The sequence below is a fragment of the Bos indicus genome, chromosome 2 (assembly GCF_029378745.1).
Source record: "Bos indicus isolate NIAB-ARS_2022 breed Sahiwal x Tharparkar chromosome 2, NIAB-ARS_B.indTharparkar_mat_pri_1.0, whole genome shotgun sequence".
NCBI lineage: Eukaryota > Metazoa > Chordata > Mammalia > Artiodactyla > Bovidae > Bos > Bos indicus.
Genome location: NC_091761.1, coordinates 129646659 through 129666460, shown reverse-complemented (window position 1 = coordinate 129666460; position 19802 = coordinate 129646659). Strand labels below are relative to the sequence as shown.

Genomic DNA, 19802 nt, shown 5'->3' with positions numbered 1-19802 from the left:
TTCCTCAAGTAATAAAATCATGATGGTAGATATAGCTAAACATATTGTGTTCTATGGGCCAAGAGCTACTTTAATGCTCAACATGTATTCCTCATTTAGCCCTGGTCATTTCCCACTTTGAGGAAACCAGGGCACAGAGAGGTCCCACAGTTGTGCGGGGCAAACGCTGGGGTACAAACACAGTCTTGGCCACGCTGTGCTCCCTACACCCTTCTGAGTAAGACAGGCTCACACGCTCCATCACCTGGAGCATTCAGGAGCATCACTGTTTAGAGCAGCAAGTCGGTAGCAAGGAAAACAGGTGACAGCGGGGATTTATTTTAAAAACAGACTCCAGAATAGAACGTGTTGTTCATAAATCAACACATTCTCAAGCTCACGCTCCTACTCTCTGCATCTGAGCAGGATTTTGTTGTTTTGTTTTTTTCTCAAAACATGGCCAGCCCCGTGATCACATATCCACCAGCAACCTTGTGTGGCTGGAACAGAGGAGGAAGCTGAGGCCTGGCTATGTGTGTGACCAACCCAAGGTCACCCTCATGGGCTCGTGTTTTCCATTGTCCAGCAAATGCTGAATGAGTGCTGACGTCTGTGGTGCCTGGACGTGGAGCCAGAGGGATGCACCGGATTTCTCAACCCTACTTTGCTACCGGCCAGCTCAGTGTGACCTTGGGGAAGTCACTGGAAGCTCAGGAAAAACCACTCTGATCCTTGGCATCCTTATGTGGGAAGTAGCAGGAATGATGCTTCTTTCACAGAGTTTTGAGGAGTAAATGAATTAATGGATGTTGAAGTGCTTTGTAATAATAATATTTAATAATAACCAACTCCTCATGATAACAATTAACAATTATTCAGTGCTTTCTGGTTGCCAAAGACTGAACAAAACCTTTTCAAAAGATTCTCATTTAATCTCTGCAACCCCCTAACGAGATAGGGGATTTGTTTATTATCTCCATTTTGCAGATGGAAAAAAGTAACTTGCCCAAGGGCACACGGCCAGATCAATACAGTGATTGATCCTGAATTCAAACTCATAAAGCAACTTATTTGTGACCATTATTGCTGGCAGATCCAGAATGCAAATCCAGGTCTCTGGATGCCTGGTTCCTCCTTCCCTCATCGTGAATTTTCCACATGGGTTCAGGATGGTGTGTGACCCTGTTGGTGACCCTGACAGTCATAAATCATCCAAACAGTAGCCCAATATTTTCTGAAGACTCTTGCCTGCCAAGGTTCTCATCCAACTGCAGTTCAGAAAATGTCCTTCCTGGGAGCCAAATGTCCCTCCTTGTGCAAAGCTCTGGCCACAAGGAGCTCACATTCTATCCCAAGACACAGGTGGGGAAGCACCCAAAATAAACCAGTAGCTTGGCAGTTTTAAGTGTAGACTTTCAAGGCAGACAACCTGGATTCAATCAACACTTCTGCCACTAACTAGCTATGCCCATGTCCCCTTAGGCAAGTTGTTTCACCTTATTCATTCATTTATGGCTGCACTGGGTCTTCACTGCTGTGCACAGGCTTTTCTAGTTTTGGTGAGCGGGGGCTACTCTTCGTGGTGGCGCCCAGGCTTCTCACTGCAGTGACTTCTCTTGTCTCGGGGCACAAGCCCAGTAGTTGCAGCACACGGGCTTAGTTGCTCTGCAGCAGGTGGGACCTTCCCGGACCAGGAATCGAAACTGTGTCCCCTGCATTGTCAGGCAGATTCTTAACCACTGGACCACCAGGGAAGTCCCATTTAGCCTTTCTTATACCAGTTTCTTCATCAAAAAAGAGGGGGACTGTTAGATTGAAACCAAATGAAATGGCCATTTTTGTAGATCAGTTCAGTTCAGTTCAGTCACTCAGTCGTGTCCGACTCTTTGTGACCCCATGAATCTCAGTGTGCCAGGCCTCCTGGTCCATCACCAACTCCCAGAGTTTACCCAAACTCATGTCCATCGAGTTGGTGATGCCATCCAGCCATCTTATCCTCTGTCGTCCCCTTCTCCTCCTGCCCCAATCCCTCCCAGTATCAGGGTCTTTTCCAATGAGTCGACTCTTCCCATGAGGTGGCCAAAGTATTGGAGTTTCAGCTTCGGCATCAGTCCTTCCAATGAACAGCCAGGACTGATCTCCTTTAGGATGGACTGGTTGGATCTCCTTGCAGTCCAAGGGACTCTCAAGAGTCTTCTCCAACACCATAGTTCAAAAGCATCAATTCTTCGGTGCTCATCTTTCTTCATAGTCCAACTCTCACATCCATACCTGACCACTGGAAAAACCATAGCCTTGACTAGACGGACCTTTGTTGGCAAAGTCAAGTCTCTGCTTTTTATATGCTATCTAGGTTAGTCATAACTTTCCTTCCAAGGAGTAAGCATCTTTTAATTTCATCCCTGCAATCACCATGTGCAGTCATGTTGGAGCCCAAAAAAATAAAGTCTGACACTGTTTCCACTGTTTCTCCATTTATTTGCCATGAAGTGATGGGACCGGATGCCATGATCTTTGTTTTCTGAATGTTGAGCTTTAAACCAACTTTTTCACTCCCCACTTTCATCAAGAGGGTTTTTAGTTCCTCTTCACTTTCTGCCATAAGGGTGGTGTCATCTGCATATCTGAGGTTATTGATATTTCTCCTGGCAATCTTGATTCCAGCTTGTGCTTCCTCCAGCCCAGTGTTTCTCATGATGTACTCTGCATATAAGTTAAATAAGCAGGGTGACAACATACAGCCTTGACGTACTCCTTTTCCTGTTTGGAACCAGTCTGTTGTTCCATGTAGATCAGGAGGAGTCAAATATTGACAGTTTCGTAGGGCTCGGTCTAATAGTAGTATTTACCCAGAAAGATCGTCAGGGAAGATTAATTGGGTTGATACCTATTAGTGCCTAGAACAGGGTCTGCTATGTGGTGAAACCATGCTAAACTGTGAGCCAATCATGTTATCAATGGTGAGGCGAAACCAGAGGTCACCGAAGCAGGAACTGCAGCACTCAGAGCCATATAGTCAAAAAGTGTTTATTAAGTACCTACTGTATACCACCCTCAAATATACTCTAGAGAAAACATTTTAGAGCAAGGGCTCATAACTTGAGAGTTCATAACTCCTAGAGCTTCCAGGGCCTATAAACATTCCAAAATTGCATGCTGACCATGGGCACATGCACACACGTGTGAATTCTAGGCCAGGAAGCAGAATTCATAGCTTTCATAAAATTCCCAAAGGTATTTGTGACCCCAAACAGGTAGAGAGAGAAAACAAGGGCATGTCAATGAGTAAGGCTAGTGTTCTTCCAGTGAGCATTTATTGAGCACCGTCTATGTGCCAGGCCCTGGGACTTAGCAAGAACAAGACAGACATGGCCTCTGTGCCCCTGGGGGAGAGAGGGGCAAAGCCCTCACAGGCAGGAGAGTGTTCCAGAAAGGGGTGGTGGGGACTGTGGGCCTGTGAATCCGGGAGCCCTGGCACGAGGTAGGAAAGTCATACAGACATCTGTGGGAGTGGGTGTGGGGACAGAGCAGTGGCAGCCTGAGAAGGCCTTGGTCCCCTCTGGAGGGACCCAGGCAGGCTGCACAGAGGAGGTGGCATTCGACCTGGACACAAAGGAAGAAGAGGGTGCTCCAGGTAGAGGGAACCACACGAACAGAAGCAGAGAGGCCAGAAACTGCGAGGCGTGTCCGGGGCCTCTGGGTAAGTAATTCCTTATGCAAGTAGCAGGGAGCTGTCAGTGGAGGCCATTACAGGGAGGCCAGATGGAGGCACTCGCCTTCAAGGACCTGCTTTAAGCCAGAGGTCCCCAGGACAGTTTCGTGGAAGAGAATTTTTCCACAGACCAGTGGCAGGGGTGGAGGGAAGATTCAAGTGCATCACATTTACTGTGATTTCTATTATGATTTTTATTTCTATTATGATTATGAGTGTGTGTTAATCACTCGGTCATGTCCAACTCTTTGCAACCCTGTCCATGGAATTCTCTAGGCAAGAATACTGGAGTGGGTTGCCGTGCCCTCCTTCAGGGGATCTTCCCAACCTAGGGATCAAACTCAGGCCTCCTGAATTGCAGGCAGATTCTTTACCATCTGAGTCACCAGGGAAGCCCTCTGTTATTATTACATTGTGATACGTAATGAAATAATTCTACAATTCACTATAATGCAGAATGAGTGGGAGCCCTGAGCTTGTTTTCCTGCAACTAGACGGTCCCATTTTGGGGTGATGGGAGAGTGATCAGTTCAGTCGCTCAGTCGTGTCCGATTCTTTGTGATCCCATGGACTGCAGCATGCCAGCCCTCCTTGTCCATCACCAACTTACTCAAACTTACCACCCAGAACTTACTCAAACTCATGTCCATCGAGTCGGTGATGCTATCCCACCATCTCATCCTCTGTCGTCCCCTTCTCCTCCCTGCTCTGGGGAGAGTGATAGAGAGCAGCTATAGATACAGATGAAGCTTTGCTCACTTGCTTGCCGCTCACCTCCTACTGTGTGGCCTGGTTCCTAACCGGTACCAGTCCAAGTGGCCCGAGGGGGTTGGGGACCCCTGCTGTAAGTGATGGAGCCCTCCTGACTAGCACTCCTGTCCAAGGCTTAGAGACAGCATCTGATTGGTTGGCAGCATCCAAGCATGCTTTGAGCTCCCTGAACTGACCCATTCGTATCCTCCCTCCCCAGCTGGCCCAGGAGGAAGAATTTCCCCTAGTTCTGTTGGCAAGGAAGTGAAAAGTTAGTCACCAAGGGCCACAGCCCAGACGCTGAGTCTGGGCGAAAAAAGAGAGGCTCTCTGCAGGAGCTGATGCCCCCACTCTGGGGAGGGCTGACTTAGGGGAGGAGGAATCACAGATGAATCCAGGAGGAGGAAGCATGGACCAGATCTGGGTGGGTTTCCTTCAGGAAGCAGTGAGCTTGGTGATTCAGAGCAGTGGCCCTTGACTCAATTCTGACAGACCTGGATTCAAATGCTGGCTGTGCCATTTGCTAGCCGTGTGGCCTTGGACAAATTACTTAGCCCCTCTGAGCTAAAGTTTTCTCTCATATGAAATGAGAATAATGATATCATTCAAAAAACTAAGATCATGGCATCCAGTCCCATCACTTCATGACAAATAGATGGGGGGGAGGAAGTGGAATCAGTGACTGATTTTATTATCTTGGGCTCCAGAATCACTGCAAACAGTGACTTCAGCCACGAAATTAAAAGATCCTTCCTCTTTGGAAGAAAATCTATGACAAATGTAGACAGCATATTAAAAAGCAGAGACATCACTTTGCCAACAAAGGTCCGTCTAGTCAAAGCTATGGTTTTTCCAATAGTCATTTCCTATCATAAATGACTATTTCTATTGATGTGAGAGTTGGACCATAAAGAAGGCTGAGCGCAGAAGAATTGATCCTTTCAAATTCTGGTGTTGGAGAAGACTCTTGAGAGTCCCTTGGACTGCAAGGAGATCAAACCAGTCAATCCTAAAGGAAATCAGTCCTGAATATTCATTGTAAAGGCTGATGCTATAGCTGAAGCTCCAATACTTTGGTCACCTGATGCAAATTGCCAAGACCCAGCCCCTGATGCTGGGAAAGACTGAGGGCAGGAGGAGAAGGGGGCGACAGAGGACCAGATGGAATCACCCATTCAATCAATAGACATGAGTTTGAGCAAACTCAGGGACATGGTGAAGGACAGGGAAGCCTGACGTGCTGAAGTCCTTGGGGTCTCGAAGAGTTGGACAGGACTTAGCAGCTAAACAACAACCTCTAGGAGCTGCTGGGTGGAGGAGATGGGAGAATACACATAAAGAGCATGGCCCAGTGCTGGACAGAGACAAAGGGCTCAGAAGGTGGAAACTGGTGTTGGTATTCTTCCACGTCTATCATCCAGATTCTGTCAGTCTACAGACACCGAGCATCAAGCGTGTGCAGTGCGCCAGGGAGGGAGGGATGAGAAAAAAATGGGCACCCATCCCCCCTTCCCAGGCTCCCACCATGGTGGGGTTTTCAAATCCTCTCACTTAAGTACTATAGTTTTATTTTTTATTATTTAGGTTGTGCTGGGTTTATCGTTGTGGCACATGGGCTCTACAGTTGCAGCACACAGGCTTAGCTACCCCATGGTATGTGGGATCTTAGTTCCCCAATCAGGGGTTGGAAGGCAGATTCTTAACCACTTGACCACCAGGAAAGTTGCAAGACGGTGGTTCTTAGCCTCTTTTGAGGTCAGAGGCTCCTCTAAGTCTGCTAAAAGTTTTGGATCCTATGCCCAGAGAAACACAAATATACATACGTATGTGTATAAAATTATAAAGGAAATCCAGAAAAAAATTCTATACTCAGAGATAGATTTTTGGAGGACTTTATTTTCAACCATATTTATTTCCATAATTTTAAACTATAAAGAGCATAAATTGTTTTTCTAATCCAAAAAGACAATAATAATGTATTCCATTTCAGCAGCCCCACTCATCCCATCCTGGGTCTGCCAAGTGGTTCACGAAAGACCCAAATTAAGAAAACTCTGACCTAAAGGGCTAGGCAGACACCCACATAAATAATACAAAATAAAACTAATGTGTTAGAGCAGTGGTTGGCAAGCTTTTCTGTAAAGGGTCAGACAGTAAATATTTTAGGCTTTGCAGGCCTTATGGTCTCTGTTGTAACTGATCAACTCAGCCACTGGAGCGGGAAAGCGGTCACAGACAAAGGAATGTGTGTGGCTGTGTGCCAATAAAACTTTATTTATGACACTTTATTACAAAACAGGCAGTGGGCCATTTTGCCAACCCCTGTGTTAGAGGTTCCAGCTCTTAGATGACGGGAATGTCTGAACTAGAGGCTGAGAGTGGTCAACTAACAAGTCCAAGGTCACGGAGCTGAGCAGGGTTGTGGCCCCACTCACCAACCAGCCAACCTTGCTACGGTCCAGGGACTCCAGCACCCAACTCCTAGAGCTGCTGCTCCCAAACTCATAGCTCCTGGAGCAGGGGGAGAATGCGGGCTGGGGACCCAGAGGAAGGCCCCAGCTGGGTGAGAGCCAGATGGTCTGGGAAGTGGAAGACTAGTCATCTGGGAGGAGGAAGGAGGGCTCGTCTTTCCCTTCCTTCAAAGCACGTTGCTGACTCACTGCTGAGGTCAGAATTGGGTCTTTAGTATCCAAGTTACCATCTTCCTCTCTGCATCAAAAAAAAAAACCAGATCAGATCAGGAATTAAATTCATATGCCCCGTGTCCAGCCTCCTGCTGATCACCAAGGAATATGAGATCCAGAAAAGTTTGAGACCTGGCTAGCAGAGGGACCCAGGAGGTGGGCCTAGGAGCTGTGGGTACTCAGATGCTTGTGAGGCAGCCCCTCCAGTGCCTGGGATGCCTGAGGCAGCCAAAAAGTCTCCTGAGCAGAGAGCAGGCCTGAATTAGGCCTTGAAAAGCAGGGAGATCGCCTTAGCAAAAGACCAAGAACATGGTCTGTTGCCTGCTCTTTCTGTATTTTTGTTCCAGTTCCCTCTGCTCCTTTCTTGTCTTCCTCTTCCTTTACTTTGCACCCCCTGATTCTCTATCACACGTGTGACAAGCCTATCTATCCTTTCATGCCCACGCTCGAACAGACGTTGTTAATCAATCCCCACAGTCTTTTAGCTGCTGGAGGAAGCCCTTATTGATCAATTACAGTTGGAACAAAAACTAGAACCTATTTGCTATCCCTGCTGACTTTCTGTTCCCCTCACCCCCTACTTAGCTCAGTGCCCACCTGCTCACTGAGACCCAGAGAGGTCAAGTGAAAATGCAGGGGGTTGCCCAGCTCTTCCTGGGGCCCTGTGGGAGAGTCCTTCCCTCTGCAGAAGGACTGGTTCACACTTTTCCATCTGTCCACCTCTTGAGTCTGTGCATGTGACTGAGCCTGACCTTCTCTCCCAGTGACCCCAGGCATGAAGATCTACATTGACCCCTTCACCTACGAAGACCCCAATGAGGCAGTGCGGGAGTTTGCCAAGGAAATTGACATCTCCTGTGTCAAAATTGAGCAGGTGATTGGAGCAGGTAGGTGACTGGTACCCTCCCAAGTACCATGACCTCAGCCTTGGGTGTGGGGGGGCGGGGACCACCCCAATGTGTACTCCTGGGGTGGAGGGTAGGATGCCTCAGAGAACCCTCCAAGGCCTGAAGACTCAGATTATCCAAGGTGCAAGGGCTCCCAAAGATGTCCAGAAAAACTACCTCATCATCACCTGAGGAAACAGGCCCAGGGAAGGAGCTTGCTCACATCAGAGACCGAGCTAGTTCTGGGACCCGGTACTCTGGACTCTGTCTAATGCTTTGTCCTTCCTGCCATTCATCCCAGGTCCCTCGCTCCATCTCCCCAGGTCCCCCTACTTCCTCACCCCACGCCCAGCCAAACACCACGGGTTGGCCACAAAGGGTTTACCCTTCCTCCTGAAGGTGGCTGAGACTCTTTGAGGCCCTTGCATTCTCTAAAGGGATTCTGTGTCTGCAAGGATTAACTGGCCCCAGGGGCAGAGGTGAAAGGGAAGAGGGAGGCGGCGCTTCCACCTGCTGAGTGACATCCTGCCTCTTTGGTGTGCCTGTCCCAGGGGAGTTTGGTGAGGTATGCAGCGGCCACCTGAAGCTGCCGGGCAAAAGAGAGATCTTCGTGGCCATCAAGACCCTCAAGTCGGGCTATACCGAGAAGCAGCGCCGGGACTTTCTGAGTGAGGCCTCCATCATGGGCCAGTTCGACCATCCCAACGTCATCCACCTGGAGGGCGTGGTCACCAAGAGCACACCTGTAATGATCATCACTGAGTTCATGGAAAACGGCTCCCTGGACTCCTTCCTCCGGGTAGGGAAAGCCAAGAGTGGTGGGGCAGGAAGAGCAGTGGTGAGCATAGCTTTATGCTGTCAAAGCCTGAAAGGTCTTGGAAAGATCATGGTCAAGAATGGCTTGCTCGCTGCCACATTCTATTCCTTTATCCACGGCGTGCATGCGTGCTAAGTCACTTCAGTTGTGTCTTGACTCCTTGCCACCCTATGGACTGTGGCTGTCCAGGCTCCTCTGTCCATGGGATTCTCCAGGCAAGAATACTGGAGTGGGTTGCCATGCCCTCCTCCAGGGAACCTTCCTGACCCAGGGATAGAGGGATTGAATTCATGACAGGCATTGCTAATAAATCCCAGACTCTCTCCCACTATACCCAGAAGCAATCTCAGAATCTTTCTCTATCAGGGAAACCACAGCCAGTTGATCAGCGTTGGCATACAACCTGAAATCTCTTCCCTCCAAGCACTTAGCCAGTCTTCTCATGACGCCCGAGAGAAAAACTGAGGCTCTCAGAGAAGTAGAGTGTGCCCAAGGTTACCCGGAGGCTCAAGATGAGAGCCAGGACTGGATCCAGGTCTCCTGACCCTTAGTCCAGGGTTTTCACCAGGTTTGGATTTCCCCAAAGCTATACAGGGAGAGAGTTTGGAGCACAAGGCAACAGGGGAAAGCTTCCAGGCGCCCCGAGAAGTCACAGTCAACCAGCTAGACAAAGAGCACTGACTAGGAATCAGAAGTATGCCATTAGAAGGGGAGGGATGAACTGGAAGATTGGAATTACACATACATACTACTATAAATAAAATCTTTCCCATCATCAAGGTCTTCTCCAGTGAGTCAGATGCTGGGAAAGATTGAAGGCAAAAGGAGAAGAGGGCACAAGAAGATGAGATTGTTAGATGGCATCACTGACTCAATACACATGAACTTGGGTAAACTCTGGAAGATAGTGAGGGACAGGGAGGCCTGGCATGCTGCAGTCCATGGAATCAGAAAGAGTCAGAAAGGACTTAGCAATGAACAACAACATATATATATATACACACACACACCTATAAGGTAACTAATAGGGACCTACTGTACAGCACAGGGAATTCTACTCAGTACTTTGTAATGACCTATATGGCAAAAGAGTCTAAAAAAAGAGTGGGTACACGTGTAACTGATTCACTTTGGTGTACACCTCAAACTAACACCGCATTGTAAATCAGTTATACCGCAATAAAAAAAATGTCTTTAAAGAAGTATGCCATTGAACTACTTGCTGTTTAACGAATATTTATTAAGCACCTAGTATGTGCCAGGAGCCTTTCATGCACCTTCTTGTTGAACACTGAGTACCCTAGAAGGTGGGCATGACTTATTCCCATTTAACACACAGTTGAGGAAACAGGGGCTTCCCTGGTAGCTCAGCTGGTAAAGAATCTGCCTGCAATGCAGGAGACCCCAGTTCAATTCCTAGGTTGGAAAGATCTGCTGGAGAAGGGATAGACTACCCACTCCAGTATTCTTGGGCTTCCCTGGTGGCTCAGCTGGTAAAGAATCCACTTGCAATGCAGGAGACCTGGGTTCGATCAGTGGGTTGGGAAGAGCCCCTGGAGAAGGGAAAGGCCTGGTATTCTGGCCTGGAGAATTCCATGGACTGTATAGTCCATGGGGTTGCAAAGAGTCAGACATGACTGAGTGACTTTCTGAGAGCTAGGTCACATGTCCAAAGTTGCACAGCCAGCAAGGGAAAAAGCCAGAATCCAGCCAGCCCCAGAGTCCATATTCTCTCCACCACCCTGAAACCAGCCTCTCCTGGGCTTCTGTAAGGCCCCTGAGCCACAGGGAGCCCAGGGCAGGGCGACAGGGGCCCAGTCTGGTGTCCCACTGTGAGAATGCTCCAGAGATCTGACGCACACTCTTCCATTCACTCTGTGTTTCCTCCACTTCTCCCAAAGCAAAATGACGGGCAGTTCACAGTCATCCAGCTGGTGGGCATGCTGCGGGGCATCGCGGCTGGCATGAAGTACCTGGCCGACATGAACTACGTCCACCGCGACCTGGCCGCCCGCAACATCCTTGTCAACAGCAACCTGGTCTGCAAGGTGTCTGACTTCGGGCTCTCACGCTTTCTGGAGGACGATACCTCAGATCCCACGTACACCAGCGCCCTGGTAAGACAGAGGCAGGGAACAGTGGAGCCGTGGGGCCGGGAAAGAGGGCGGACATCCGTCTCTCCCCACAACACGTTCTCACCGACACTTGCTCATGCCAAGCGCTGTTCTGAGCCCTGGAGAAGTAGAGACATAAACCCCGACTTCTGCCCTCTTGGAGCTCACAGGCTGGTGGGCACAGATGTGCAGAGCACTACCGAGCAATGGGGCTAAGAGTCAGACACCAGACTTAGGAGGCAGAGGAAGGCTTGCTAAGAGGGAATTGATAGCTGAGCTGAAAGCCAAGTGCCAGTAAAAGTTTGCCAGATGCTGTATTCTCACGGGTGGGTATGACTGGCACACAGGCTGTCGGGGAAAGTGGTGGGCAACCATGCTGGAGAGGTAGGCAGGGCCACATCTCGGAGACCCTTGATTGCCCAAGCTCAGGACTGTCTCCTGAAAGCTGTTGGGGTTGTTGAAGAGTTGCAGGGAGGCGGGGCAGGGTGGGGGTGGCTGTTTTGATTTTGGCTGTGCTGGGTCTTCACTGAGGCACGCAATCGTGGCTTCTCTAGCGGCAGCTCCAGAGCATGGGCTCAGTAGTTGCCGCTGACGGGCTTCGTTGCCTCACGGCATGTGGGATCCTAGTTCCCCAGCCAGAGATCAAACCCATGTCCCCTGCATTGGAAAGATGAATTCTTAACCACTAGACCACCAGGGAAGGCCCTGTTGAAGAATTTTAAACAGAAAGGAATCAGATAGTACCTGCCCTCAAAGATCTCAGAGGTAGTTCAAGTGGAAGCAGTGAAAAAGTGAAATGAAAGTGTTAGTCGCTCAGTCGTGTCTGCCTCTTTGCAAACCCATGGACTGTAGCCCGTCAGGCTCCTCTGTCTGTGGGATTCTCCAGGCAAGAATACTGGAGTGGGTTGCCATCCCCTTCTCCAGGGGAATCTTCCTGACCCAGGATCAAACCCAGGTCTCCAGCATTGCAGGTGGATCCTTTACCATCTGAGCCACCAGGGAAGTGGAGGCAGGCAAGCAGGCAAATGAGATGAGTACCGCTCTCCGGGAGACGAGTGCGTCCTGATGACCTCAGTCATAGGAGTAGGAGCATGAGCCACCCTTTGTGGACTTAGGGAAAGGTGTGCAGAGGGACTTCAAGGATGAGGAGGAGGTTACCAGATGGCAGGGTGGGAAAAGGCGCTTCGTGCAGAGAGAAGGTCCCAGGCGCGTGCCCGTAGGCCCGGACCAGCGGGGCGAATCTAGGGGAGCAGTCAGGCACTTTGTGACCGTACAGCACGGGGCGGGGGGTCGGGAGCTTCGCCAGCAGAGGCCATTCGGCTCAGCCTCCCATCCACTGACAGTCCCCGTTCTGCTCCCCAGGGTGGGAAGATCCCCATCCGCTGGACGGCCCCAGAGGCCATCCAGTACCGGAAGTTCACCTCGGCCAGTGACGTCTGGAGCTACGGCATCGTCATGTGGGAGGTGATGTCCTACGGGGAACGGCCCTACTGGGACATGACCAACCAAGACGTAAGTCTGCAAGGAGGTGGGCGCGGCCTCTCTGGCCAGCCAGGCGGGCGGGGAAGACCTAGAACTCTTGGGCTTTTGCTCGACTTTCAGCAGGTAGGACCGAGGTCTCTGAGATCCTGGGTCCGGGCAGCTCCCAGCACAGTGTTGGTTGATTCAAACATCTGCACAGGACCCTGGACTCTCCAGGGGGGTCAGGAATAGAAAAGGCCCATGCATGCATGCTAAGTCGCTTCATTCGTGTCCAGCTCTTTGCGACCTGTGGACTGCAGCCAGCCAGCTCCTCTGTCCGTGGGATTCTCCAGGCAAGAATACTGGAGAGGGGCTGCCATTCTCTTCTCCAGGGGATCTTCCCGAGCCAAGGATCAAACCTGCGTCTCTTATATTGGCAGGCAGGTTCATTACCGCTAGCGCCACCTGGGAAGCCCAGAAAAGGCCCACCCATCCACAAATAAGCAAATCTTCAGGATGCAGCCACCTGTGGCCAACCCTAAGCGACCATGTCTGCCCCTCAGGGGTTCACCACCCATATGAGGGACAGGACAGTCATTCAGAGAACCAGATGGAGTTATCAGGTGCTATGTATGGTCAGGTGGTAAAGTGAAGAAGGCAGGCATCAAACCCTGCAGGTGCTCAGGAAAGGGAACATGGGCACAATTAGCCTTGAGGTCTACACGGACAGCTGGGACTCAAAGAGTAGTGAGACTTGAAGACGTGAGGACTTCCAGTGGAAAGAACAGCCTGTGCCAAGGCCCAGAAGTGGGATGACGAGGGGTCATGTTGGGGAGCAGTGGGAAGTTGGTCAGAACGGTTGCTGAGGTTCAGTAATGGGGTGTTTGAAAGTCCCCCTCTAGGAATTCTGATTTGCAACAATGCAGAACAGGGAATAAATACTTGAGCAGGGAAGATATCCACAGTCAAGCTGGGGAAGACAAATTTGGCCCTATGGGCAGGACAGCTTGGAGAGGTGTTTGGGCTCCTTTCCCCTAACAGAGCAGCCGAAGGGGGTTGCTCACAGGAGGGTGGGCCTGGTGGACCCTGAGGCAGAGGGTATCTTGGGGTGCTGAGTGGAAGGGGAGCCAGACGCCCAGCTTCCAGGCCAGACTGAAGTCAGAGATGGTGGGAACCCAGGAGAGGCGCATACTGGGGCTGCCTCCAGGAAGTGGAGATGGTTGCCGGGGCAACCAAATAAGCCTGTCCTGCAACGCACTGGGGGCAAGACCAGAGAACAGATGCTCTTACCTCACCCCCGCAACCCCTCCCTGCCCCTCCCCAGGTAATCAACGCCATAGAACAGGACTACCGGCTACCACCGCCCATGGACTGCCCGAGCGCGCTGCACCAGCTCATGCTGGACTGCTGGCAGAAGGACCGCAACCACCGGCCCAAGTTCGGCCAGATCGTCAACACGCTGGACAAGATGATCCGCAACCCCAACAGCCTCAAAGCCATGGCGCCGCTCTCTTCCGGGTACGCCCCCCAGCCCCGCCCCTTTTCCCAGCGCCGCCTGGCCCCGCCCACTCCTGGATAGCTGAATTGGGATGGGAAGGACAGTGCTAGGGTTTTTTGGGAGGCTGCCTGCCTTGCCGTGCAGGGTGCAGGGCACAGGCTATCCTGAGGAGGAGAAGGAAGCCCAAGATGGGTGGTAGAGAAAGCATCTTTTAAAACGTGGTCAGAGAGGACAAGGTTTAAAAGAAATGATCGGTATCTTTTTGTAAAATATTTATTTGGCTGTGCTGGATCTTGGATGTGGCTCGCAAGATCTTTAGTTGTAGCATGTGGGAGATCTTGTTCCCTGACCAGGGGTGGAACCAGGGGACCCCCTGCATCAGGAGTTTGGAGTCCTAGCCACTGGACCACCAGGGAAGTCCCAGTTCTCAGAATCTTGGTGAATAGATTTACTCCTCACTCAGGTTCCTACTTCACACTTAAATCTGGACCCTCTAACTTGCATTTGCATCCTCCTCGACACAGCCATGCTCACACACACACACACACACACACAGTCCTACACACATACATGAATGCACATTTGGGCACAAATGCTCATGCTTATGCTCACAATCTCACACACATAGATACACTCATTCCCAAGTTCTCACACATACACACAACCATACATAACTGAGCACACACATTCAGAAGTACTCATATACCACAGAACACACAGGCACGCATGCCCCCACACTGGAGCTGCCATCCTCATAGCAGAGACTGGCTCAGGTGCACAGGCGTTAGCTTCAATGATCCGGGTGCTTCCCTTTGCCCAGTGGTCCCAGAGCACCCTGCATCAGACCTGCAGCCAACCCTCGCTCTCCCTGAGCAGCTTCCACAGGCCAGTCCCAGCCCTGCACATCCTTACTCTTCAGGACCCTTGACCACACGGGCTGTCTGAGGGGTGTCTGGCTGGATGTCTTCAGGGTCCAGGGCTGGCTGTGTCCAGAGACTCCCTGGGCCCAAGTCCTTCACCTGCCAGGAGATGTCCGTGTTTGCCCCTGCCCATCCCTCCTCACCACAACCCTGCCTCAGCCACTCCTGATTCTCTGGATAAAAATCATTCTGAGCTTTTAGCCTCATGATGGTCACTTCACACCTTGCCTGCCCAGAAGTCATTCCCACCAGCCCCACCCGCTGTGTCTGGACTTTGGAGATGTGGCCCACAAGATCGGCTTCCTGTAGCACAGCCAGGGTAGGGGAGGACAGAGACGGGCATTGGGAGAGGAAATGACAAGTAGTCAGCACAGTGATGGGACTTTCCTGGCAGTCCAGTGGCTAAGACTCTGCACTCCCAAATGCAGAGGGTCTGGGTTTGATCTCTGGTCAGGGAACTAGATCCCACATGTCACAGCTAAGAGTTGGCATGCCACAACTAAGACCAGGCAGAAATAGATGATAGATAGATAAAATCAGCACAATTAGTGCAACTGAAACCCCTCCCCCAAAGCAGCAGCATGGAGACATGTCCCCGCCTCACCGCTGTGGTCCAGCCTCTCAGCGGTCCCCTAGAGGCTTCCCTAGACTGTCCAGATGGCCTCAGCTTTGAGACCTGCATACATACTCACTCTCACCTATTCACACATACACATGTGCACATTTCTGTGGGTTCAGACTCACGCCTGCTCTCGCACAGAAGTGATCACATGCATACACACTGTGCTCACACACACGGATGCACATGGGCAGGGACACGCAGCCTGCACCTGTGCCCACGCCCACGCCTACCCTCACACCAGGTCAGCACATGCACTGACCCTACCTGTCACCCACCCCACCCCTAGAATCAACCTGCCATTGCTGGACCGCACGATCCCTGACTACACCAGCTTTAACACGGTGGACGAGTGGCTGGAGGCCATCAAGATGGGGCAGTACAAGGAGAGCTTCGCCAATGCCGGCTTCACCTCCTTCGATGTCGTGTCACAGATGATGATGGAGTAAGTGCCCAGCCGCCTCCACCCACCGCCGTGAGCCCCCCTCCCCACCCATCCCGCCAAGCAGGGGGCTCTGGAGAGTGAGGAATAGACAGTGTCCCAGCAGGGATATGGGGGACCAAAGAGCAAGATGGCCAATGCAGAAATCACATTCTTATCAACACCCGGGTCTCCTGCCACCCACTGGCTTTTCAATTCAGTTCAGTTGCTCAGTCATGTCTGACTCTTTGCAAGCCCATGGACTGCAGCACACCAGGCCTCCCTGTCCATCACCATCTCCTGGAGTTTACTCAGACTCATATCCATCAAGTCAGTGATGCCATCCAACCATCTCATCCTCTGTCATCCCCTTTTCGTCCTGCCTTCAATCTTTCCCAGCATCTGGGTCTTTTCCAATGAGTCTGTTCTTCTCAGATGGCCAAAATATTGGAGTTTCAGCTTCAGCATCAGTCCTTCCAATGAATATTCAGGACTGATTTCCTTTAGGATGGACTGGTTGGATCTCCTTGCAGACCAAGGGACTCTCAAAAGTCTTCTCCAACACCATAGTTCAAAAGCATCAGTTCTTCGGCACTCAGCTTTCTTTATAGCCCAACTCTGACATCCATACATGACTACTGGAAAAACCATAGCCTTGACTAGATGGACCTTTGTTGGCAAAGTAATATCTCTGCTTTTTAATAAGCTTTCTAGGTTGGTCATAACTTTTCTTCCAAGAAGCAAGCATCTTTTAATTTTACGGCTGAAGTCACCATCAGCAGTGATTTTGGAGCCCAAAAAAATAGTCTGTCACTGTTTCCATTGTTTACTCATCTATTTGCCATGAAGTCATGGGACCAGATGCCATGATCTTAGTTTTCTGAATGTTGAGCTTTAAGCCAACTTTTTTACTCTCCTCTTTCACTTTCATCAAGAGGCTATTTAGTTCTTCTTCACTTTCTGCCATAAGGGTGGTGTCATCTGCATATCTGAGGTTATTGATATTTCTCCCGGCAATCTTGATTCTAGCTTGTGCTTCTTCCAGCCCAGGGTTTCTCACGATGTATTCTGCATATGTTAAATAAGCAGGTTGACAATATACAGCCTTGACATACTCCTTTCCCAATTTGGAACCAGTCTGTTGTTCCATGTCTACTTCTGTTGCTTTTTGACCTGCATACAGATTTCTCAGGAGGCAGGTCAGGTGGTCTGGTATTCCCATCTCTTTCAGAATTTTCCACAGTTTATTGTTATCCACACAGTCAAAGGCTTTGGCATAGTCAATAAAGCAGATTTTTTCTGGAACTCTCTTGCTTTTTCGATGATGCAGTGGATGTTGGCAATTTGGTCTTTGGTTTCCTCTGCCTTTTCTAAATCCAGCTTGAACATCTGGAAGTTTATGGTTCACATACTGTTGAAGCCTGGCTTGGAGAATTTTGAGCATTACTTTGCTAGTGTGTGAGATGAGTAAAGTTGTGTGGTAGTTTCAGCATTCTTTGGCATTGCCTTTGGGATTGGAATGAAAACTGACCTTTTCCAGTCCTGTGGCCACTGCTGAGTTTTCCAAATTTGCTGGCATATTGAGTGCAGCACTTTCACAGCATCATCTTTTCGGATTTGAAATAGCTCAACTGGAATTCCATCACCTCCACTAGCTTTGTTCATAGTGATACTTCCTAAGGCCCACTTGACTTCACATTCCAGGATGTCTGGCTCTAGGTCAGTGATCACACCATCGTGATTATCTGGGTCGTGAAGATCTTTTTTGTACAGTTCTTCTGTGTATTCTTGCCACCTCTTCTTACTATCTTCTGCTTCTGTTAGGTCCCTACCATTTCTGTCCTTTATTGTGCCCATCTTTGCATGAAGAGTTCCCTTGGTATCTCTAATTTTCTTGAAGAGATATCTAGTCTTTCCCATTCTATTATTTTCCTCTATTTCTTTGCATTGATCACTGAGAAAGGCTTTCTTATCTCTCCTTGCTATTCTTTGGAACCCTGCATTCAAATGGGTATATCTTTCCTTTTCTCCTTTGCCTTTCGCTTCTCTTCTTTTCATAACTGTCTGTACAGGCTTCTCAGACAACCATTTTGCCTTTTTGCATTTCTTTTTCTTGGGGATAGTCTTGATCACTTCCTCCTGTACAATGTCACAAACGTCCATCCAAAGTTCTTCAGGCTGTCTGTTTATCAGATCTAATCCCTTAAATCTATTTCTCACTTCCACTTCCAAATCATAAGGGATTTGATTTAGGTCATACCTGAATGGTCTAGTGGTTTTCCCTACTTTCTTCAATTTAAGTCTGAATGTGGCAATAAGGAGTTCATGATCTGAGCCACAGTCATCTCCCAGTCTTGTTTTTGCTGACTGTATAGAGCTTCTGCATCTTTGGCTGCAAAGAATATAATCAATCTGCTTTTGGTGTTGACCATCTGAGTGACTTTGAGCAAATGACAGGACTCCCCTTGGCCTCAGTTTTCTCTTCTGTGAACTGGGGTGTGGTAGGAAGATCAACAGAGATAAAAAGTGAACACATGGGTACTTGGTTCTTGCAGGGTCATGCAGGGTCCCCTCTCCTCTCCCGCAGCAAAGGAGACACGGGCACCTAGGTGCCCCCACTCCCAGCCCCCTCTCCCCCATCTTAACACTCAGTCACTCCCGCTCCCTTTCCCCTTCCCTTGCTCTCTCCAGTGGGAAACCCCTGAAATAGCCCAGGTGGTTCTACCTGGATGGAGTCCCTCCACCCTCGCATGTCCCTAACACATGTGCTTCTCTCCCCAAAGGGACATTCTCCGGGTTGGGGTCACCCTGGCTGGTCACCAGAAAAAAATCCTCAACAGTATCCAGGTGATGCGGGCACAGATGAACCAGATCCAGTCGGTGGAGGTTTGACGTTCACCTGCCTCGGCTCACCGCTTCCTCCAGGCCCCGCCCCCTCCGCGCCCCCAAGCCGGCCCCCGGTTCTCGGTCCACCGCAGGGTCAGCAGCCACCTGCCAGGAGGCCATCGGCGACAGGAAGAACCAAGCAGCGCTCCAGCCAGGAGACGTCACCAAGAATATGTGCAACTCTGATGATGGAAAAAAGGGAATGGGAACAAAAGAAAATAGATCCTGGGAGGGGGCGGGAAATACCGAGGAATATTTTTTAAAGAGGATTCTCATAAGGAAAGCGATCATCGTTCTTGGAGGAAAAAAAAAAGAAAAAAAAAAGGGCTTGGGAGATCCATGCAGTTTGTCCCATCGGAGATCAAAAGCAGTTTCTCTCCAACTCCCTCTGGGAAGGTGACCTGGCGGGCGCCAAGAAACACGTTCAGGAAAACAAATGTGAAGGGGAGAGACAGGGGCCGCCCTTCTCTCCTGTCCCTAGCGCTGCTCTTCCAGGTCTCGCTCAACAGCCACGTGCCAAGCGGATGGACAGGCGGACAGGCAGCCACCCCTGGAACCAGCCTGGGAACATCCAATCCCGCTGCTACCGGGCGCTCAGAATTTTTCTGTCTTTGGAGAATATTTTAGTAACTCCAATGAAAGAGACTTGTTTCCCCAGTCAACTCCCGGGGCTGCGAAGGGACTTCTGTCCCCCTGGGTCAGGGAGAACATGGGGACACCTGAAAGGTCAGCCTTCCTGAGGCTGGGCACAGCACCCGCCGCCGCCTCGATCTGAAGCTCCACGCCCAGATCACGGGCGCGGCGCGGCGGCCCGGGCCCAGCGGGGCACCCACTCCCACCAGCCCCCATCCGGAGGACTAGCTACGACTGCCACCAAGGACTGCTCCTGCATCTGGGTTTGTTTACAGCAATTCGTGGACTCGGGGGTATTTTTGGTCAGGGGTGGATTTGGTTTGGGTGGGGGGGGTGGGGGCGGGACTTGTTGGTTGTTTTTTTTTTTTTTTATGACAATGAAGTGACACTTTGACATTTCCTACCTTTTGAGGACTTGATC

General features: G+C 50.3%; 1 protein-coding gene across 2 annotated transcripts in view; it reads left to right on the top strand.

Annotated features, from left to right (window-relative positions):
* Positions 1 to 19216, top strand: part of EPHB2 (EPH receptor B2) — a 219629-nt gene extending 200413 nt beyond the window's left edge. For both annotated transcript variants that reach the window (XM_070776966.1, XM_070776974.1), the window contains exons 10-16: positions 7890 to 8012; positions 8564 to 8811; positions 10731 to 10946; positions 12306 to 12455; positions 13729 to 13922; positions 15731 to 15886; positions 18646 to 19216. In XM_070776966.1, the coding sequence (XP_070633067.1) occupies positions 7890 to 8012; positions 8564 to 8811; positions 10731 to 10946; positions 12306 to 12455; positions 13729 to 13922; positions 15731 to 15886; positions 18646 to 18754 (1196 nt within the window). In that variant the 3' untranslated portion in view covers positions 18755 to 19216. The remainder of the gene's footprint in view (positions 1 to 7889; positions 8013 to 8563; positions 8812 to 10730; positions 10947 to 12305; positions 12456 to 13728; positions 13923 to 15730; positions 15887 to 18645) is intronic.
* Positions 19217 to 19802: the final 586 nt, after the last annotated feature.